The sequence below is a fragment of the Haliotis rubra genome, unplaced genomic scaffold, assembly GCF_003918875.1.
Source record: "Haliotis rubra isolate DU_JTF1 unplaced genomic scaffold, ASM391887v1 Scf2, whole genome shotgun sequence".
Lineage (NCBI taxonomy): Eukaryota > Metazoa > Mollusca > Gastropoda > Lepetellida > Haliotidae > Haliotis > Haliotis rubra.
Window position 1 is genome coordinate 4,487,904 of NW_025766002.1, and position 16,823 is coordinate 4,504,726.

Here is a 16,823-nt window from a genome sequence, read left to right on the forward strand (position 1 = left end):
TAACCTTGATAATTGTTTATTAATCATATTCCTCACACACTCATGACATCAGTGAACAGTGAATAGTGTTAACCTGAAGAGCTGACTGTTCATAAAGTAGGTGTTTAGAGCTGATGCGGATCATGGTCACTTGTATTGGCAGAACTTGTAATGCAACTCAAAGAAGATTCTTAGTGACTGATTCCTACTGTTTCTGACATAACATTAGAACTATATGCAACAACACCCATAACCATTTGTATCATTAACTGTAGTCCTGACTTTTCATTGGGTCCAGTTTGAACCAGTAGCCACACTCGCAACGCTTGGCTTCTCCCTTGTGTAAAAACATCCAGTTTATGCTGATGTCATCTTCTTCACCTGAAGCAAAAAGACAATCCTGAGTGAGTGGGTGAGAGAGTGAGTTTAGTTTAAAGCCGCACTCAGCAATATTCCAGCTATATGGCGATGGTCTGTAAATAATCCAGTCCGGACCAGACAATCCAGTGATCAACACAATGAGCATCGATCTGCGTAATTGGGAACCGATGACATGTGTCAACCAAATCAGGAAGCCTGACCACCTGATCCCGTTAGTCGCCTCTTACAACAAGCATGGGTTACTGAAGTCCAATATTTCTAACCCGGACCTTCACGGGTGACAATCCATGAAACAGTAGCATCAGAGGAAGTTTAGTTTTACATCGCTTATATTCAGTATTCCAGCAATATCGTGTTGGGACTCCAGAAAAGGGCTTCACACATTGTACCCGTGTGGGGAATGGAACCTGGGTCTTCAGCTTGGCAAGTGAACGCTTTAACCACTAGGCTATCTCATCGCCCCCAGCATCATCAGACAAAATTGACTAGTCTGTGGTTCAAGGACCTAACCAACATAATGAGAGTTCTGTTAAGGTGATGTGAGGTGGAAAGGGTGGAATGCATTCTGTGCATCTGTGTCTGGATTTCTTTTATTCTAGTCCAGTGTAGCCCACTGAGATAAACCCATATTAGACACTGCAAACAGCCTCAAAGCCAATTTGTACTTGTTTATACTCTTACTCCCGAATAACAGGGTAACAATCCAGGTGAGTGAGTATGGCTTTAGGCGATTGTGCATTGTGGTACCTTAAGGAATTGGCCTCCATAAGCAGTGAGTGAGTATGGCTTTAGGCCACTCTTAGCAATACATTTTGTGCCGAGATACCATGCTACGCTTCTGTGAATGGGTGAGTTTTACTAGACATCAAATGAGCTTTTGCTAAAACTTTATTGGGATTTTCTTAAAAGTCCTTACATTGTTTACATTAACAGGTAAATATTTCATTTGAAGCAAATGCATTAATATAAACATCAATGTCTGTCCATTTGAGAATTTTTACTGACATTTGCCTCACACATGCGACCAAACTTCAGCTTCTAAACGGGTGAAGATAGACTCCTGTTGTTGATTATGATTTTCCAAATGATAGCTGAACTCGGTTAACATTCATGGCTAATGGTTTGTCTTCTCTATTTGACAACATTCCGATGTACGTACATATGCATCCAACTAGTCGTTTCTCATACAAAGATGGAATTAAAGTTGGTTCTTCAAATGTTCCCTTGGCCCTGGACTTGACCTTCATCTCGAAAGGATCCTGAAACAAAGACAGTCTTTTCCTGAAATATTTCACAGGTAATAAGTGAATGAATATTGTTTTACATTCACCTTTAGGAGGCAATATTCCTACAATATCACAGCATACTATACATAAGCCTAAGTAAGCTGAACACCACTTCATGTGACAATAACTGACTTAAAAACATCACCTGTCATGAGGTAATAACTACTGCAATACAACATATCACAGTCTACTCATTACTAATGAATCGCGTCTTGGAGGACTGCACTGTATTACATATTGAGTTATTTATATGTGTTCCAGCGTATTAGGTAAACATGTACCAAGTTTTGTTATTACTGTGATGTTTAACCTAAATGTACACAGCAGTTCATTCACTAATGAAATTCAACTTTCGAAATTTGATTGCCGAAATGTCGGCAATGTATTCCCATGTTTCTATATATTCAAAATGGCAGTAACTGAACATGTAGGATGTGCACTAAATTAGCATCAAATCCGAACATTTCAGCTCCCAAAATATCACAATATATAGTGCAATAGATCATAAAGCACATTGCAAATTGCAATACATTGCCAACAAACAACCCTACAACCTTGTAATTTCAGCTATAATAGTTGACAAGATAAACTAAATCATATCAAAATGATGCTTAGAGCCATTGGGGGCCAGTAGACTGAAAGGCTCGAGCACAGAATGGCCGGATATTTCCCTGACAACATACCTCAACTCCGGCCAACTTGGCAAGCATCTCAAATCTCTCTGGGCCTACAGCATGACCAAGTCCATCTGGCATGGTGACTTTATCAGATGCTGAAACATTAAACACAAGCCTGTGAAACAAGGAAACACAAATGTTAGACAGGTTAAGGATGTGGGAATATAATCAACTCCCAAATCCATAACAATGATATTGGCTCCACATAGGTGCTTTATGCTGTACTATATTGAAGAAAAACTGTTTCAGCACAGCATAACTTCTGCACTGGAGAATTCCTCAAGGTCACAAATGAAACAAGGCAATATCCCGAGTGTTACGAAGTTTTCCGAATGCATGTCAAAATACCGTTTTTTATCAGCGTATCACAATATGTATCGTGTTCATATCTGAACCGGTTATATTGTGCAGCCCTAGTACTGGTATTATTATTCAGATAAACTCGGAACCCATGACTAGCACATACATTGGTATGTGAAGAAAGGTAGATAGTGTCACTGTGCCGTATCCCTATAGAAATAAAAAGTACCAGTGTTCAAACATACCAGGCTAAGGTTCTTGTAAATATTAAAAGAAACTCAAGAGAGCAGAACATGAGGATGCCCAGAATGAAATACCACTGAGTAAGACCTCAAGGGTCCTTGATTACTAATAACTTTGACAACAGAATACTGAATAATGATTATGATGCACTAAGATTAATAATATGGTGCCACTTTCACATAACACGAATGTAAATTTTCACTATAGGTTGGCTTAATGCTGTTCTGAACAGTATTTCAGTCATATCAAAGCTTGTCATTTTGATGTAGAAGGAGATGCCACAGTGATGCATGTTTTAGACATTTTCAATTTCAGTGCAACCTACAATACAATTGTCTGACATACCAAGTAAATGATCTCCGCTAACCTGGGATTCAAATCATAACCATTGAATATTTTCAAGCAAACTATGCCCAGCAAATTATATTATCGCTTTGAGATGCATATACCATCCATGCCCCTCACACAAAATACTATCAATTTCAATCTATCACATATGTCTTTGATCATCAAACTAAAGGCCATCTCAGCCAAACATAATGACAACAGTTGTACCTAACATCAAGAGGCAACTTATCATACAATTCCATTGATCAAATCCATGAAGTTGATCTCAGCAATATGTGATATCAGAAGCCAAAGACACTTTGTCTCATTGATCATGCACATTCATGAAGGTAAGTGCTCATATGTCATCGTTCCTGGCTGGAGCTTCAAATAGACATTTCTTTTGCTGGGTATACAGCTTGGTATATACTGAACAGGAAACATGGGTGCCTCCTTATATTAGCTGGGTATACAGTACTGACGAGTACCTGGTTTGTACTAAGTAGTACCCATAACTTCCAGTGTTTGAAATGATGTATCAAAGTCAAAGGGGTTCATGGTGTAACTCCCAAGTTAAAAGTTACTCACATGAATGTGGTGCAAAATCAAACCTTACATAAGTTACAATGTTGACACTTGCGTAAGTTTGCCCTGACCACGTCTACGGTGCCAAAGGACGTCAAACTCAGTCGAAATGTTTATGAATTATACTTTGCAAAGTATCACACTCAACCCCAGTGATTACACAATGACAACCCCAGTGGGCATGATGGCAGGGCATGCACGATTGAGGTAAAGAAATGCGACAATATAACGACTTGCTAGGTTATATTTTGCATCTTCAAATAGGCCTTATTGTCTAATCTGCACTTAGCCCGTCCCAACCAGTAGTCTTATCAATGCTGTAACCTTCACGTGTCCTTTGTCAATACCAGCAAATATATAGAATTTTACAACATAAAGCAATATCAGCACGTCACAGCAACACACGTTCACTTACCACATAATCAACATTAATGCAAATCTTGTCAAGTGATTTGTTTGACTGGTTAATGTAATGTTGACTAAATGAATGTAAGCTGTCGCCATTTCTTGACAGGCACCTTGCACGCCGCACATGAAACATTGTCAGTTCAGCCAAGCAGCCATTAAAAAACAAAATCTCACTAACCAGTCTTTCCTTTCTGTTGGTCAAGAGCTGGACCGCCACCAGATGAGGCCCTGGCACCTGAAAAAAGCACAGATCGGCGAAATACCGCCGCCCCGGTTCTACACAGTGCCGACGCCATGTTGAATAGAGTGCACGAGAGCGAAGTATCGTGAAATCTCGAGATAATGAAGTGTGACAAGTTGAGATATTTGTTGAATGATACACATATCGATATGGAGATTAATTGGCGACATATAACCCTATTTTAAAGGAAATTATTTCTAAATATTAAAAAATTAAAAATAACTATTCCAAGGGAAATAACTCTTTCAAGGTTATGTTGTGAGGTCTACTTCGAGAGTGAGTTTTGACGACTCACGATCGACCCTGTATTCAGCATTGAATGCTCTCTGTATGGCAAAGTTGTTCAAATACCGAATACGTATATTTTACACACAGTTTCAACACTTTATGTGACGATGTGATATGTTTGTAAATTACACGTACCATTGCTAGTCTCTCAAGTGCATGTCTCACAGTCCAATTCAAAATTATTCCACTAATTTTATGAAACACTGGTAAAGTCTGTAATTCCAGGAAGAGATTTTCTAGTCATTTCATGAAATGCTTGAAATTTATCACCAGACAGGCAATGGAATGACTACACAGATTCCATAAGGAAGAAACAAGAACAAAACAAGAAATCTCATTTACATTTTTACTATCTCATTAATTAAGATGGTATACAGCGATGTATTATTCCTCCTTGAAAATGAATGCATAATGAATACACTCTCACATTTAGACAGCATCGTGTCACGGACTGATTATTTGCCCTGATAGCCACTGTAGCACATACACCCAATTCTACGGCATATATGATATGGCCACTGCTTCCACAAATCCTTTTCTCATGTCCACTATAAATAGATGGCTGCGCACAACTTCACAGGTGAGATACGTGTGTTCTTGCTCATGTCTCGGTACGTAGGTTCTGTTGCCAAATGTCGCATTGGCATCTGGCGTAAGTACTTTTAAGGGTACCATTCTTCGTAACAATGGTGTACTGAACACTGTCGTTTCTGTTCACTAAAACATTTAATCGAGTCACCTGCGCCACAATGTAGATCTACCGTATGTATGGGAAAAGCAACTTTAAAACCTTTAGCCGTTTCATGAAAAGTCTGTTCTCGCTGTCTGATTGTAATGTAGGTATAGCACCATTGACTAAACGTAGATTGTGTCGTCTTGAGGACACCACAATGACACACCTGATGAGGCGTACATAAAATAACCAATAAAACACCAAAAGTACTTTCACGTACCTAGATTATATAAATGAAGCCGCAAAATGACGATGGAGTGTTACCGATGAAACGTTTACTGAGTGAGTGAGTTTATTTTTACGCCGCATTCAGCACTATTCCGGCTATATGGCGGTCAACGTTTAGTTATAAGTGCTACAGGTATTTCAATACAATTGAATACATATGACTCTAAGCCATTAAAAACGCAACTGGTATTTGTTGTCCTGAAACTCACAAAAGTTCTATTGAAGATGTTTGCCTGCGATACAGAGGATGTAGGGATTAAAGGCTGTTATTCTGGCCCATTTCGAGTTCGAGTCCCGGAGCATTCCTCTCACATGAACTTTGATACTTAAAACTGAACCTTTGACATATCTCGTAAACACAGCCACATTCATGAAACACGTTGTGCACATGCATTACCTGCACCCAGGCCCTGGAAAAGCACAAGGAATTGTGGAACTCAATCACTTTGAGAAAGTGCCACACTTGACACAAGACGAAAGGAATCAGGTTATCCGTATGGTCAGCCAAGGTGCTTCAGATGTGATGATTGCCAGGCACTTTAATGTGCATCCATCCTCTGTAAGTCGACTCAGACAACGTTTTCGGGCTACCACCTGTGATAACAGCTCGACAAGACCGCAATATCCGAGTTTCACACTTGCGAAATCGGTTCCAAACAACTGATGATGAGGCAAGGAGGACAACTGGGACAAGTCAACGTCATTTCAGCGCCCTCAAGGTGCAAGGACGCCTTGCTGCCTTCAACATCCGGTGTCGTTACCCGTACCGTGGTCCAACCTTATTGCATCGCCACAGACTTGCCAGACAGCGATGGGCAGCAAATGGGGCCAATCTTGGCAACAGGACATGGTCAGATGTCATTTTGTCAGATGAATCCAGGTTTAACTTATCCTTTGCAGATGGACGTCCACAGATTTATCGACGTAAAGGAGAAAGACTTGCGCCAAACCGTGTCCTTGAACATGATCGTTTTGAAATAGGGTGGTGTCATGATCAGACCACAGACCATCAGAGGCTGCAGACCATCCAACAGCTGTTCCTGAGAAATGTGCGTCTTTCAATGCCCCAAAGACTATGGGGGTTATTGAGGCAAAATTTGCCCCAGGTCAAAAGGTAGGGCAAATCTGTTTACCCCTGGGGGTAAATATACCCCCGGAGGTAAACGTGTCATGTAAACGCTTTTTATATTTTTTCACGGGGGGCAAATGACAAATATCTAACACCCCTGTACAGAAAATGGACTCTTTTTTTCTTGGAAATCTATTTTTAGCACTTATGCAATAGGTTGCTTCATTACCAACACTCTTGTGCACTTTGAGGAAGTGAAAATGCCACCAAAGAAGAAGTGCTCGCGGGGTAATTCGTGGTGCGATGATAGCACAAAGTGCCTTCTAAGTATTTGGAGTGATTTGAAAGCACAATCCCAACTGAATAGTCCCTCGAAAGCCGACAATGCTGTATACAGCAAAATCAGCAATGCTTTACATGACATGGGTTATGAGAGAACGAGGTTTCAGTGTAAGGAGAGGATGAAAACGCTCAAGAAGTCGTACAGACAATACCGTGATGCACTGAACAAAAGTGGACAATCACGCAGAACGTTTAAATTCTACAAGGAAATGAATGAAATACTGGAGATAAGGCCAGCCACCTCTCCTGGAAAGGTGATCCAGAGTCTTAAACCACCAGTATCAGATGCAGAAGACTTTGATGCTGCTGCGGATGGTGTTGATCCTGCTTCTGAGGAGATTGAGGATGTCATACCTCTGCTCGAGGGTGAGGATTTGGACATAGATGTCTCAGGAATCGAAAACAAGGATGATAAATCATATGCTTAACCACAAACAAAAGAAGAGGCAATAATCGAAACTAAAACAACAAAGCAGAGGGGAAAACAAAGAAAAAGCCGCTTTAAAGCATCTTTAGAGACTGTAATGGACAGATGCACTAAGTCAAATGAAAGTATTGAAGCAAGTCAAGTTGAATTACAAAAGAAAAGGATTGAACTTGAAATGAAGAAAATACATGACGAGGCTCACAGGAGAGAGTTTGAACTGAAGAAACTTGACAGAGAGGAGAAACAGCGAACAGCAGACAGAGACCACCAACTGCGAATGCTCCAACTGATCATGAGTAGCAGACCACAGTTTCTTCTGCAGACAGCTATGCTTCCAGGTCAAGCTTCAGTCCACCCAGTGCCATCTTACAGCCAGGGTTCGGATGACTACAAGCAGACAGTGCCCAGCACAATCACTGCAACTCTACCAGGCGACCGCATATCAGATTACTGAGAGGTAGAAATAACCCCCATCCAAGGTCCTAGGTAATGTTACCCACAACACTGATGGCAGCAGTTTTTATAACCTGGGACTGACTTGCTCACTGAGTGTGATTTTTTAGAAAACTGCTAAGAATGCAGTGTGTTTATGCACGTTAGATTTTATTTCTGTTTGTTCCTAATGCAACTTAACTCTTGTTTTCAAATGAAGGCTGAAGTAATGTTTGGATCACAACTTAATTTAGCTATAGATTGAATTCTGGTAAACAAGGAATTCTTATGTTTCAAGCTGCGAAAGTCGTCTTTACCTATCCATTGTTTGACTGAATTGGGAAAATACTATATATATAACTAATGGCAGCAGCTTTTTAATAATAATTTGTGACTGACTTTTTCACCTACTTTAATGTTTAAGAACAAATAGTAACAGTGTTCTGTTTGCAGGTTGCAGTTTATTTCTTAAATTTAATGATGTTTCCAAAACAAAACTCTTGTTCCCAAGTCATGTATTGTTCATTTAAAAGCTTCAAATAAAGAAATGTTTTGATGACATCTATTTGTTAATTGAATAAACAAGAATAGAGTAATCACTGTCTCAAATGTTCGTCAGAAAAGCTTCACTGTCTATCATTGGCAAACTGTGCAGTGAGTGCTGTTCGAAGAGCTGATCCAGTGACTGGATCTGGATGAACTTGTTGTCCACACACTCCTGCTCCAACATCTACGTCCTGCAGCCAGCCTGGGTCAAACAACTCGTGCTCATTTTCGCACATGTTGTGCAAGGCAACTGAAGCTGCAGTAAGTACTGGCACAAACTCAACATGCACATCAATGCGCTTAGAGAAACGTTTCCCTTGAAGCGGCCAAATGTGTTTCCAATAGTCATGCGTGCACTGCTCAGTCTGTAGTTGAAGTAAGATTGTTCTTCTGTCAGAGCCCCTCTGTTGCTATATGGTTTCAGTAGCCAAGGACATATAGGGTACGCAGGGTCTGCGATGATGACAATGGGCATATCCACTTTGTGATCAGCAGGGCCTACACTGTCCATCATCTCTACTGTCTGCGGTAATATCTCACCACTATCTGCCAAAGCCCTCAGATTAGAGTTTGAGAACACCTGCGCATCGTGAACTCTACCTGGCCAGCCTATGCAGACATCAGTGAACCTGTACTTATCATCGCAATGATAATTGAATAGAACCCTTTTCTATTCACATAATCAGAGTGGAACTGCTGCGGGGCCACAATTGGAATGTGTGTTGCATCTATAGCACCTCCACAATTTGGAAAGTTCCATTTCTGTTGGAACCCTGAAATAATTCTTTTAAGTTCTTCATCTTGAGGGAACTTGACCACAGCTGGGAATATGTGTGTGTAAATGGCATTACACACCTCATGCACAATGCAGCACACAGTGGACTTGTGTATTCCAAAAAGATTGGCGATGGTGCGATATTCTCCTGTTGTAGCGAGAAAATATACTGCAATAGACTAAGGCTTAGTCTCTGAATATATCTAAATTTGATAGTAACAAACAAGCCCATTTATATTGAAAAGAGGCCCTAGGGAGACCAGAGATTCCTGAACCTGAGGAAATCTAGACTTGCTTTATTTAGGGCTTTAGCACTGCGGAGAGGGCTTGGCAGTAGGGACATTAATGTGGTTCAGGGACTGTGAGACAGACTAATACTGCAACTGCGACTCTGTGTTCAAGACAAAGAGCTTGGCCAATTCTGGATTGTTTTTCAAGATGTTGTCGCAGTTTTTGACAGAGAAGATTGAACATTGCTTTTGACATCCGGAAGTTCACTCTCCACCGATCATCATCAAATGTCTGTACAGTCACTTCCTACCAGTGTCGTCTTCTTTCTCGTTCCCATACACTTCGCTCACTGTGTAATGTGTAATAACACCATAACTTGCAAAAATCTGTTTCTTCTCCTTTTCTTTGACAGCCGCCTGTACCTGTCGATGGTCAGATTGAAATGAGAATGATGAATACCCCCCTGTCTTAAAACCCATGTAAACGCAAATTCTTTTGCCCTTTGCCCCGGGGGCAAATAGGTGTCATGCAAACGCAGCTCTAGATCCAGAGGTAGGGCAATTAGGGGTATATTTGCCCCAGGGGTATTTGATGCATATAAACGCGCTTTTAACACTATACAGCGTTGGGTTTTTGGTCAGAACTGACCTATGCATCAAAGTATACTTTACCTCATCAGTTCCAGGAAATTTATTTATAGAATTCACGCAACCACTTTCAGACATTCAATTTGTTTGCAAGCGCTTAGGTCACCGAAAATGGCCCTAAATCTAAACGATCCCGTGGAAATGCCTGCGGTGACGAAGAAACAAAGTGTCTTCTCGATATCTGGAATGAATTACACATACAGGCTCAACTTGACTGTGCATCATCCTCGGATATGGCGGTTTACCGGAACGTCTCAGATGCCATGAAGGAAAACGATTTTGCTAAATCAGCTAACCAGAGCAAAGAACGAATGAAAACACTTCGAAGGACCTATAGAACCCTCAGGGACAAGATGAAAGGAGTGGTCAGTCGAGATTGCTGTGTAAATACTACAGTGAACTATTAGAAGTATTAGAAGATCGTCCGTCAACCTCACCAACGAAAATTGTGCAAAGTATGCCAGCTGACCAACTGCAGTCTGATAATGATCATGAGGACGGGTTCGCTGCACCTACATGCCCTGATGACACTACTGTCAATAACGAACCTGGCTCGGGATTCCACTGGTCCTATTGAACTTGCAGCATATACTCTTTACTTTGTGTGTAACTTGCCACATATACTCTTTACTTAATATAACTTGCCAATTTACTCTTTACTTTGTATATAACTTGTCACATATACTCTTTACTTTGTATGTAACTTGCCACATATAATCTTTACTTTGTGTGTAACTTGCCACTATACTCTTTACTTTGTATGAGACCTGCCACATATACACTTCACTTTGTGTGTAACTTGCCACATATACTCTTTACTTTGTATGTAACTTGCCACATATACCCTTTACTTTGTGTGTAACCTGCCACATATACTCTTTACTTTGTATGTAACTTGCCACGTATACTCTTTACTTTGTATGTAACTTGCCACATATAATCTTTACTTTGTGTGTAACTTGCCACATATACTCTTCACTTTGTGTGTAACTTGCCACATATACTCTTTACTTTGCATGTAACTTGCCACATATACTCTTTACTTTGTATGAAACTTGCCACATATACTCTTTACTTTGTATGGAACTTGCCACTATACTCTTTACTTTGTGTGTAACTTGCCACATATACTCTTTACTTTGTATGTAACTTGCACATATACTCTTTGCTTGGTATGTAACTTGCCACATATACTCTTTACTTGATATATAACATGACATTTATACTCTTTACTTACAGTGGGCATCCCTCATGAGACAGATAGGGGCAGCATGAGAAATGAACTGAGCGTGACAAAATTACTCCCCTTTCGACATCTGGTCAGTACGGTTCATCCCCTCTTTTAATATGTTATGTCGTTTAGATGCAGACACAGATGTTGTTTTTGAGGGATTTGGTTATTTGACAGTATAATTCATTTAGAACAATGTTGCAATTATGTTACATTGTTTCTGTTAAGACTCGGAAGAGGACCGTGGTGCGCTAGTTTATCATTGCTATAACCACAAGTGTTATATTGTTTTGCCGTTGTATATGTACTGTCACTCTGTTTTGCACTGTTAATGTAATTCCTTTGCATACATTTGTATTCATTTGTAAACTTGCAAAAGAAACCTACTGGTGGACTACTTACTATTATTGATTTATATAATATGCTTGCCTGCCCCTATAGGCATCTGTGGTGGAATATCAAAGTTACATGTCGCTAAAGCGCTCTAAAGGTGTGTTGTTGCACCAGTCTGTTGCAAGTCTCGGCAATGCATGGCTTTGGCTCTAAACTCATTGACAATCCTCCGTATTCTCCATATATGGCGCTTCAAAACTTGAAGGAAGAACTGTCTGACAAGCATAAAACAAATGACGATGACGTCATCTCCGTTGTGGATGACATTTCACACCATCAGGAAGAGGTCTTCAATGCCAGTGTGATAGACGAAGTCTGTTGACTTCGGAAGCAATACTTAGCTGCCGATTCCACAAACACAGTCTAACGTAGTGAGACCCTGACCCGTAGTTTCAGCACCTTCGTGCTACTCTTTAATGTAAACGATGCATACGGCACACGTATCATTTATTTACTGTTGAAGCTTTACACCGTTACTATCTAGCATGTATCTGTTCTTTGTCGTATCTGGCATTTATCTACTCTTTACACCGTATCTGGCATTTATCTACTCTTTACACCGTACCTGGCATTTATCTACTCTTTACACCGTACCTGGCATTTATCTACTCTTTACACCGTATCTGGCATTTATCTACTCTTTACACCTTTACACCGTATCTGGCATTTATCTACTCTTTACATCGAACCTGGCATTTATCTACTCTTTACACCGTATCTGGCATTTATCTACTCTTTACACCGTACCTGGCATTTATCTACTCTTTATGTCGAATCTAGCATTTATCTGTTGTTTGTCGTATCTAGCACTGATCTACTTTTTACGCTGTATCTACTCTTTGTGTGGGGCTGTGGGGTAGCCTAGTGATTAAAGCGTTCGCTCGTCACGCCGAAGACCCGGGTTCGATTCCCCACATGGGCACAATGTGTGAAGCTCATTTCTGGTGTCCCCCGCCGTGATATTGCTAAAAGCAGCGTAACTCCATACTTTCACTCGAATCTAGCATTGATCTACTCTTTGTGTCGAATCTAGCATTTATCTGTTCTTTTGTCGTATCTGGTATTGATCTACTCTTTGTTTGTTATTCACATTCTCTCTACGGTATATCTAGCATTCACATTCTCTCTATACTATTCACGCTGTTTCTAGTATTTATCTATTTTCGTCTAAGCGTTATGGCGTATCTGACAGTTATGTTCTCTGTCTTTTTCTGGCATTCACAATTATCTACACAGCATGTATCTGCCATGTTATGACGCTAACACCTGCCGTCTTTAACGGACGGTGATATATCTGTCGTGACAAGTGTTAATAAGCAAAACAATATCTGTAGGATAATATCTACAGGACAACCAATCATCGCTAAGTTGATGAAAAAGAATCGCATGAAAATATATGGTATAATTGAGTCGACAGCTCGGTACTTGTTAGTTCACTCTCATGCACATATGGTATCCAGAGGATAAACACTAAACAGCAATGCCCAGCGCTGCAGGTGTGACGTCGATTGTGTAGTAGAGACTGAGTTTAGTTTTACGCCACTTTCAGAAGTATTCCAGCAATATCATGGCAGGGGACACTAGGAATTGGCTTCACACATTGTACCCATGTAGGGAATCGAACCCGGGTCTTCGGCGTGACGATGATTCTGCAGTAAAAAAGTGACCTCTCAGAATCCAAAGATGAAACAAATATAGACATGTTGCACGAGTGAGTGAATGGGTTTAGTTTCACGCCGCTTTTAGCAGTATTCCAACAATATAACAGCAGGGGACACCAGAAACGGTCTTCACACATTGTAACCATGCGGGGAATCAACACCGGGTCTCCGGCGTGTCGAGTGAACGCTTTAACCACAAGGCTACAACACAGACCCCACACGAGTGAGGAAAAACGCGCTAGTTGTGACTGTTTATTAAATACAACTAACATTATATACGAATGAATGCTCAGTAAAGTGATAATGTCACCCGAGCTTACTCCATCTCATCCCATTAACCTTTCCCATCATTATCGAGCCAAGACATATTCGAAAACGTCTTGGACTGCCGCCCATGTAGTAGGTGTTTCTGTCTAGCCAATCAGAACTCACCGCCTGTCTTCTGGCCGCACAAGGGGTCCATTTAAGGTTGCAGACCGCCGTTGATCTCACGCTTCACTACAACCATTTGAATGGATCACTATTTAGCTGCAAAACATTATTACACAAACATGACACCTTGCTTCTGACCGCTATCCTAAACCAATCATGTTATCTGAGATGAAACTGTCTGAATTATTAGAGTGGGGATAATTCCAGCAATGATACTATTACAAAGAAGTTTTTAATATAGTATTAAATAAAGAGGAGACAGATGTCATGTAACCACGACAACCCCTTGCCCCTCTCTCTCTCTCACTCGCACTCGCACGCACGCACGCACGCGCACACACACACACACACACATATATATATACATATATATATATATATATATGCAGTATGTGGAACGGAGTGGCAATCCAACCGACACTATTGCCTGGATGAATTCGACAGGTCGTGGAAGTCAAACAGAGTTCTTTCTACTTGCTGTCCAGAACCAGTGACTTCCCTCTTGCAATCGTCCAACGTGAATCTTAACCGTCGTAGTGGCTTTGACCCTGAGGTCCACCTATGGTAGTACACCCGGAATATGTCCAGGGCGTCAACTCATGCTTTAAGACTTGTTTGGAATAGGCCAAAATACAGATACAACCAGAACAAACCTGATATAGTCCTTTTGCCAATGAAATTATTTATGTTATTAAATTTTCTGTCCTTTCGTAGCAATGTGAAAAGCAATATACATTGAATCCTAAGTACACTGTCGCCGGACGTCCCATTGTTCTCTGTTCCCTTAGTTTGACACCTCCTGGCGCCGAGCCCTTCCGACAGTAAGGATGATGCAGAAGTTGAGTCTCCATATTCTCCGAAAAGGTCTTGGTATTTTCAACAAGGCAGCGCTTCCTGGGAGAAGTCCTGTCTGAGCTGCTTGTAGAGATGGGGGCAAGGGCCCTGAGCTAATGATGAGCGTAACGAGCCTGGCTATTCCGAAATTACCCGAACCCTCTCTACTGCATACTAATTTTAATCTGTGAAACATAACAATGGTGATGAAGATAAAAATATAATTTGTTAGCCACAAACGTGTCATGCATTCACGAGAGCGCCATGATAGCTTTTCAGTTCACATTGTCTGGCCCATCTCTCTCTGCTGCATATTAGTTATTCTGTAAAATAGTAATGCTAAATGTATATATTGCTCCATATTCAGTCCCTCGAGCAAAGCATCATCAGATTATCGGATAGCAGCATATGGAAAAGCAGAATATTTTAATAAAAAACTGCATATACTAGTTAGTAATAAAAAAGTTAAAGGTATATATTGCACCATATTGAGTCCCTTGAGCATCGCAACCAGAGATGGCTTAAATGTCCTTTTGTTCATTGACCCAATGACCAAGATTCCGTCAACCGACTGACGGCTAGTCAGTCCATCGCCAAGTAGATAAAACCTTCACGACTTCAGGATGTCTTTATATTCAGCAAACTGCTGCATCTTCCCAATAAGCCAGGGTCCGTACTTTGTACTATTTTCTGGTGCAAATTCATGATCATTTGTTTCTGTGTAGTTGTTATTCATAACTTGCTTAAACGGCATCATTCGCCCTATCTCAGCACCATACCTCGGCTCAAAGAAGAAAGGTACAGAGTATCTGTCCATACCCGTTTCAACCACTCTGTGTCTGGTAGCCTTGAAACGACCATTACTAGTCTTGGATAAGATGTCCCCTATGTTCATGACAAGAGAGTTAGGCCTTGGTTCCACGTCAACCCATTTGTCATTTTGGTTGAATATCTGAAGACCTCGATAGTGAAAAGTCGACAAGAGGGTCACGAAGCCAGAATCAGAATGTTCAGAACAACAGAGCACAGTGTCACCATCTTTTGCTGTGTCTGGTGGGTTGGAGGACCTCAGTGGGTAGTGAAGAAGACGAAGAGTTGACAGTGTATCAGGAAGAAACATCGACTCAAACCAATACTCGTCTAATCCTGATCCCAAAGCCAGCAATCGCAGTATTTCTGTCCCGGTGTTCAAGACAGCTTTGTAGTACTGTTGCATATCTCTCAGGAACTCGTCAAATCCATCCATGTAGCGGGGCCAGAGATTAGGCTCCGTGAACATAGGATGTATATCAGGATCGTTGAATGGGCAGTTCTCAACTCCTATCTCAAACCCTTCCTTGTACGATATATCATCTGGTTGTAAAGGGAAGTAGCCACGGTATCTGTTTTTGTTGATAGGATTCCATTTATGTTTGGAGATCATGCGTTTCTCTTCTGATGAGAGAGAAAACAATCTTTTTGTATTTTCCAGAAGTGTCTCCAGATCTACTCCTGGAGCGTTATCGACATAAAGGAAACCAACTGTCTCTAGAGCTGTAACCAGCTCTCCAGCAACTTGTAGTCTCTGTGTGTTGTCCTGAGCCTTCTTCAGATCTATAACTGGAAGCTGTACATTTGTTTCCATCATGTATTCCCAGTTCACAGATGCCTTTTAATATACCTGAAAAATATTAAAGAAGGCTTTTAGATGACCACTCTAAAATATTCATTGAAGTTGGATATAATTGATAAATGCTAATTATAACAATGTTCTGGGCTCCGTCTCAGACAGTCGTAAGTCTATGCTAAAGTATGGGAGTTACGATCATCTTAGCGTTCGACAGTCGTAAGTCTATGTTAAAGTATGGGAGTTACGATCATCTTAGCGTTCGACAGTCGTAAGTCTATGTTAAAGTATGGGAGTTACGATCATCTTAGTGCTACTACAGTCGTAAGTCTATGTTAAAGTATGGGAGTTACGATCATCGTAGCGCTACTACAGTCGTAAGTCTATGTTAAAGTATGAGGGTTACGATCATCTTAACGCTACTACAGTCGTAAGTCTATGTTAAAGTATGGGAGTTACGATCATCTTAGCGCTACGATCGCTTTGTGGAACGGGGCCCAGAATATTGAATTTGTAATCTG

The 16,823-nt window shown here is 40.8% G+C and overlaps 3 protein-coding genes across 3 annotated transcripts in view; 1 reads left to right on the forward strand and 2 right to left on the reverse strand.

Moving 5' to 3' along the window:
- Nucleotides 1–4,519, reverse strand: LOC124275385 (cytochrome c oxidase subunit 5B, mitochondrial-like). The gene is made up of 4 exons (XM_046710918.1): nt 4,365–4,519; nt 2,330–2,418; nt 1,520–1,619; nt 1–360 (listed from the first exon to the last, which is right to left on the reverse strand). The coding sequence occupies exons 1-4, from the start codon at nt 4,480–4,482 to the stop codon at nt 245–247; spliced, it is 423 nt and encodes a 140-aa protein (XP_046566874.1). The 5' UTR covers nt 4,483–4,519; the 3' UTR covers nt 1–244.
- A 2,486-nt stretch (nt 4,520–7,005) lies between these two features.
- On the forward strand, nt 7,006–7,515 carry LOC124275272 (zinc finger protein with KRAB and SCAN domains 2-like). Its single transcript, XM_046710754.1, has one exon. It carries the CDS (start codon nt 7,006–7,008, stop codon nt 7,513–7,515), a length of 510 nt encoding a protein of 169 aa, XP_046566710.1.
- Nucleotides 7,516–14,863: 7,348 nt separating this feature from the next.
- LOC124275274 (2-oxoglutarate-Fe(II) type oxidoreductase hxnY-like) overlaps nt 14,864–16,823 on the reverse strand; it is a 34,524-nt gene continuing 32,564 nt past the window's right edge. The window contains exon 2 of the mRNA XM_046710755.1: nt 14,864–16,356. Coding sequence (XP_046566711.1) covers nt 15,307–16,323 — 1,017 coding nt within the window. The 5' untranslated portion in view covers nt 16,324–16,356 and the 3' untranslated portion in view covers nt 14,864–15,306. The remainder of the gene's footprint in view (nt 16,357–16,823) is intronic.

Coding starts and splice junctions, on each gene's coding strand:
- LOC124275385 (XM_046710918.1), bottom strand. CDS start 4,482: ATGGCGTCGGCACTGTGTAGAACCGGGGCGGCGGTATTTCGCCGATCT. Junction 1,620..2,329: donor CCAAGTTGGCCGGAGTTGAG/GTATGTTGTCAG, acceptor TCTTTGTTTCAG/GATCCTTTCGAGATGAAGGT. Junction 361..1,519: donor ACGACTAGTTGGATGCATAT/GTACGTACATCG, acceptor TTTTTGCTTCAG/GTGAAGAAGATGACATCAGC.
- LOC124275272 (XM_046710754.1), top strand. CDS start 7,006: ATGCCACCAAAGAAGAAGTGCTCGCGGGGTAATTCGTGGTGCGATGAT.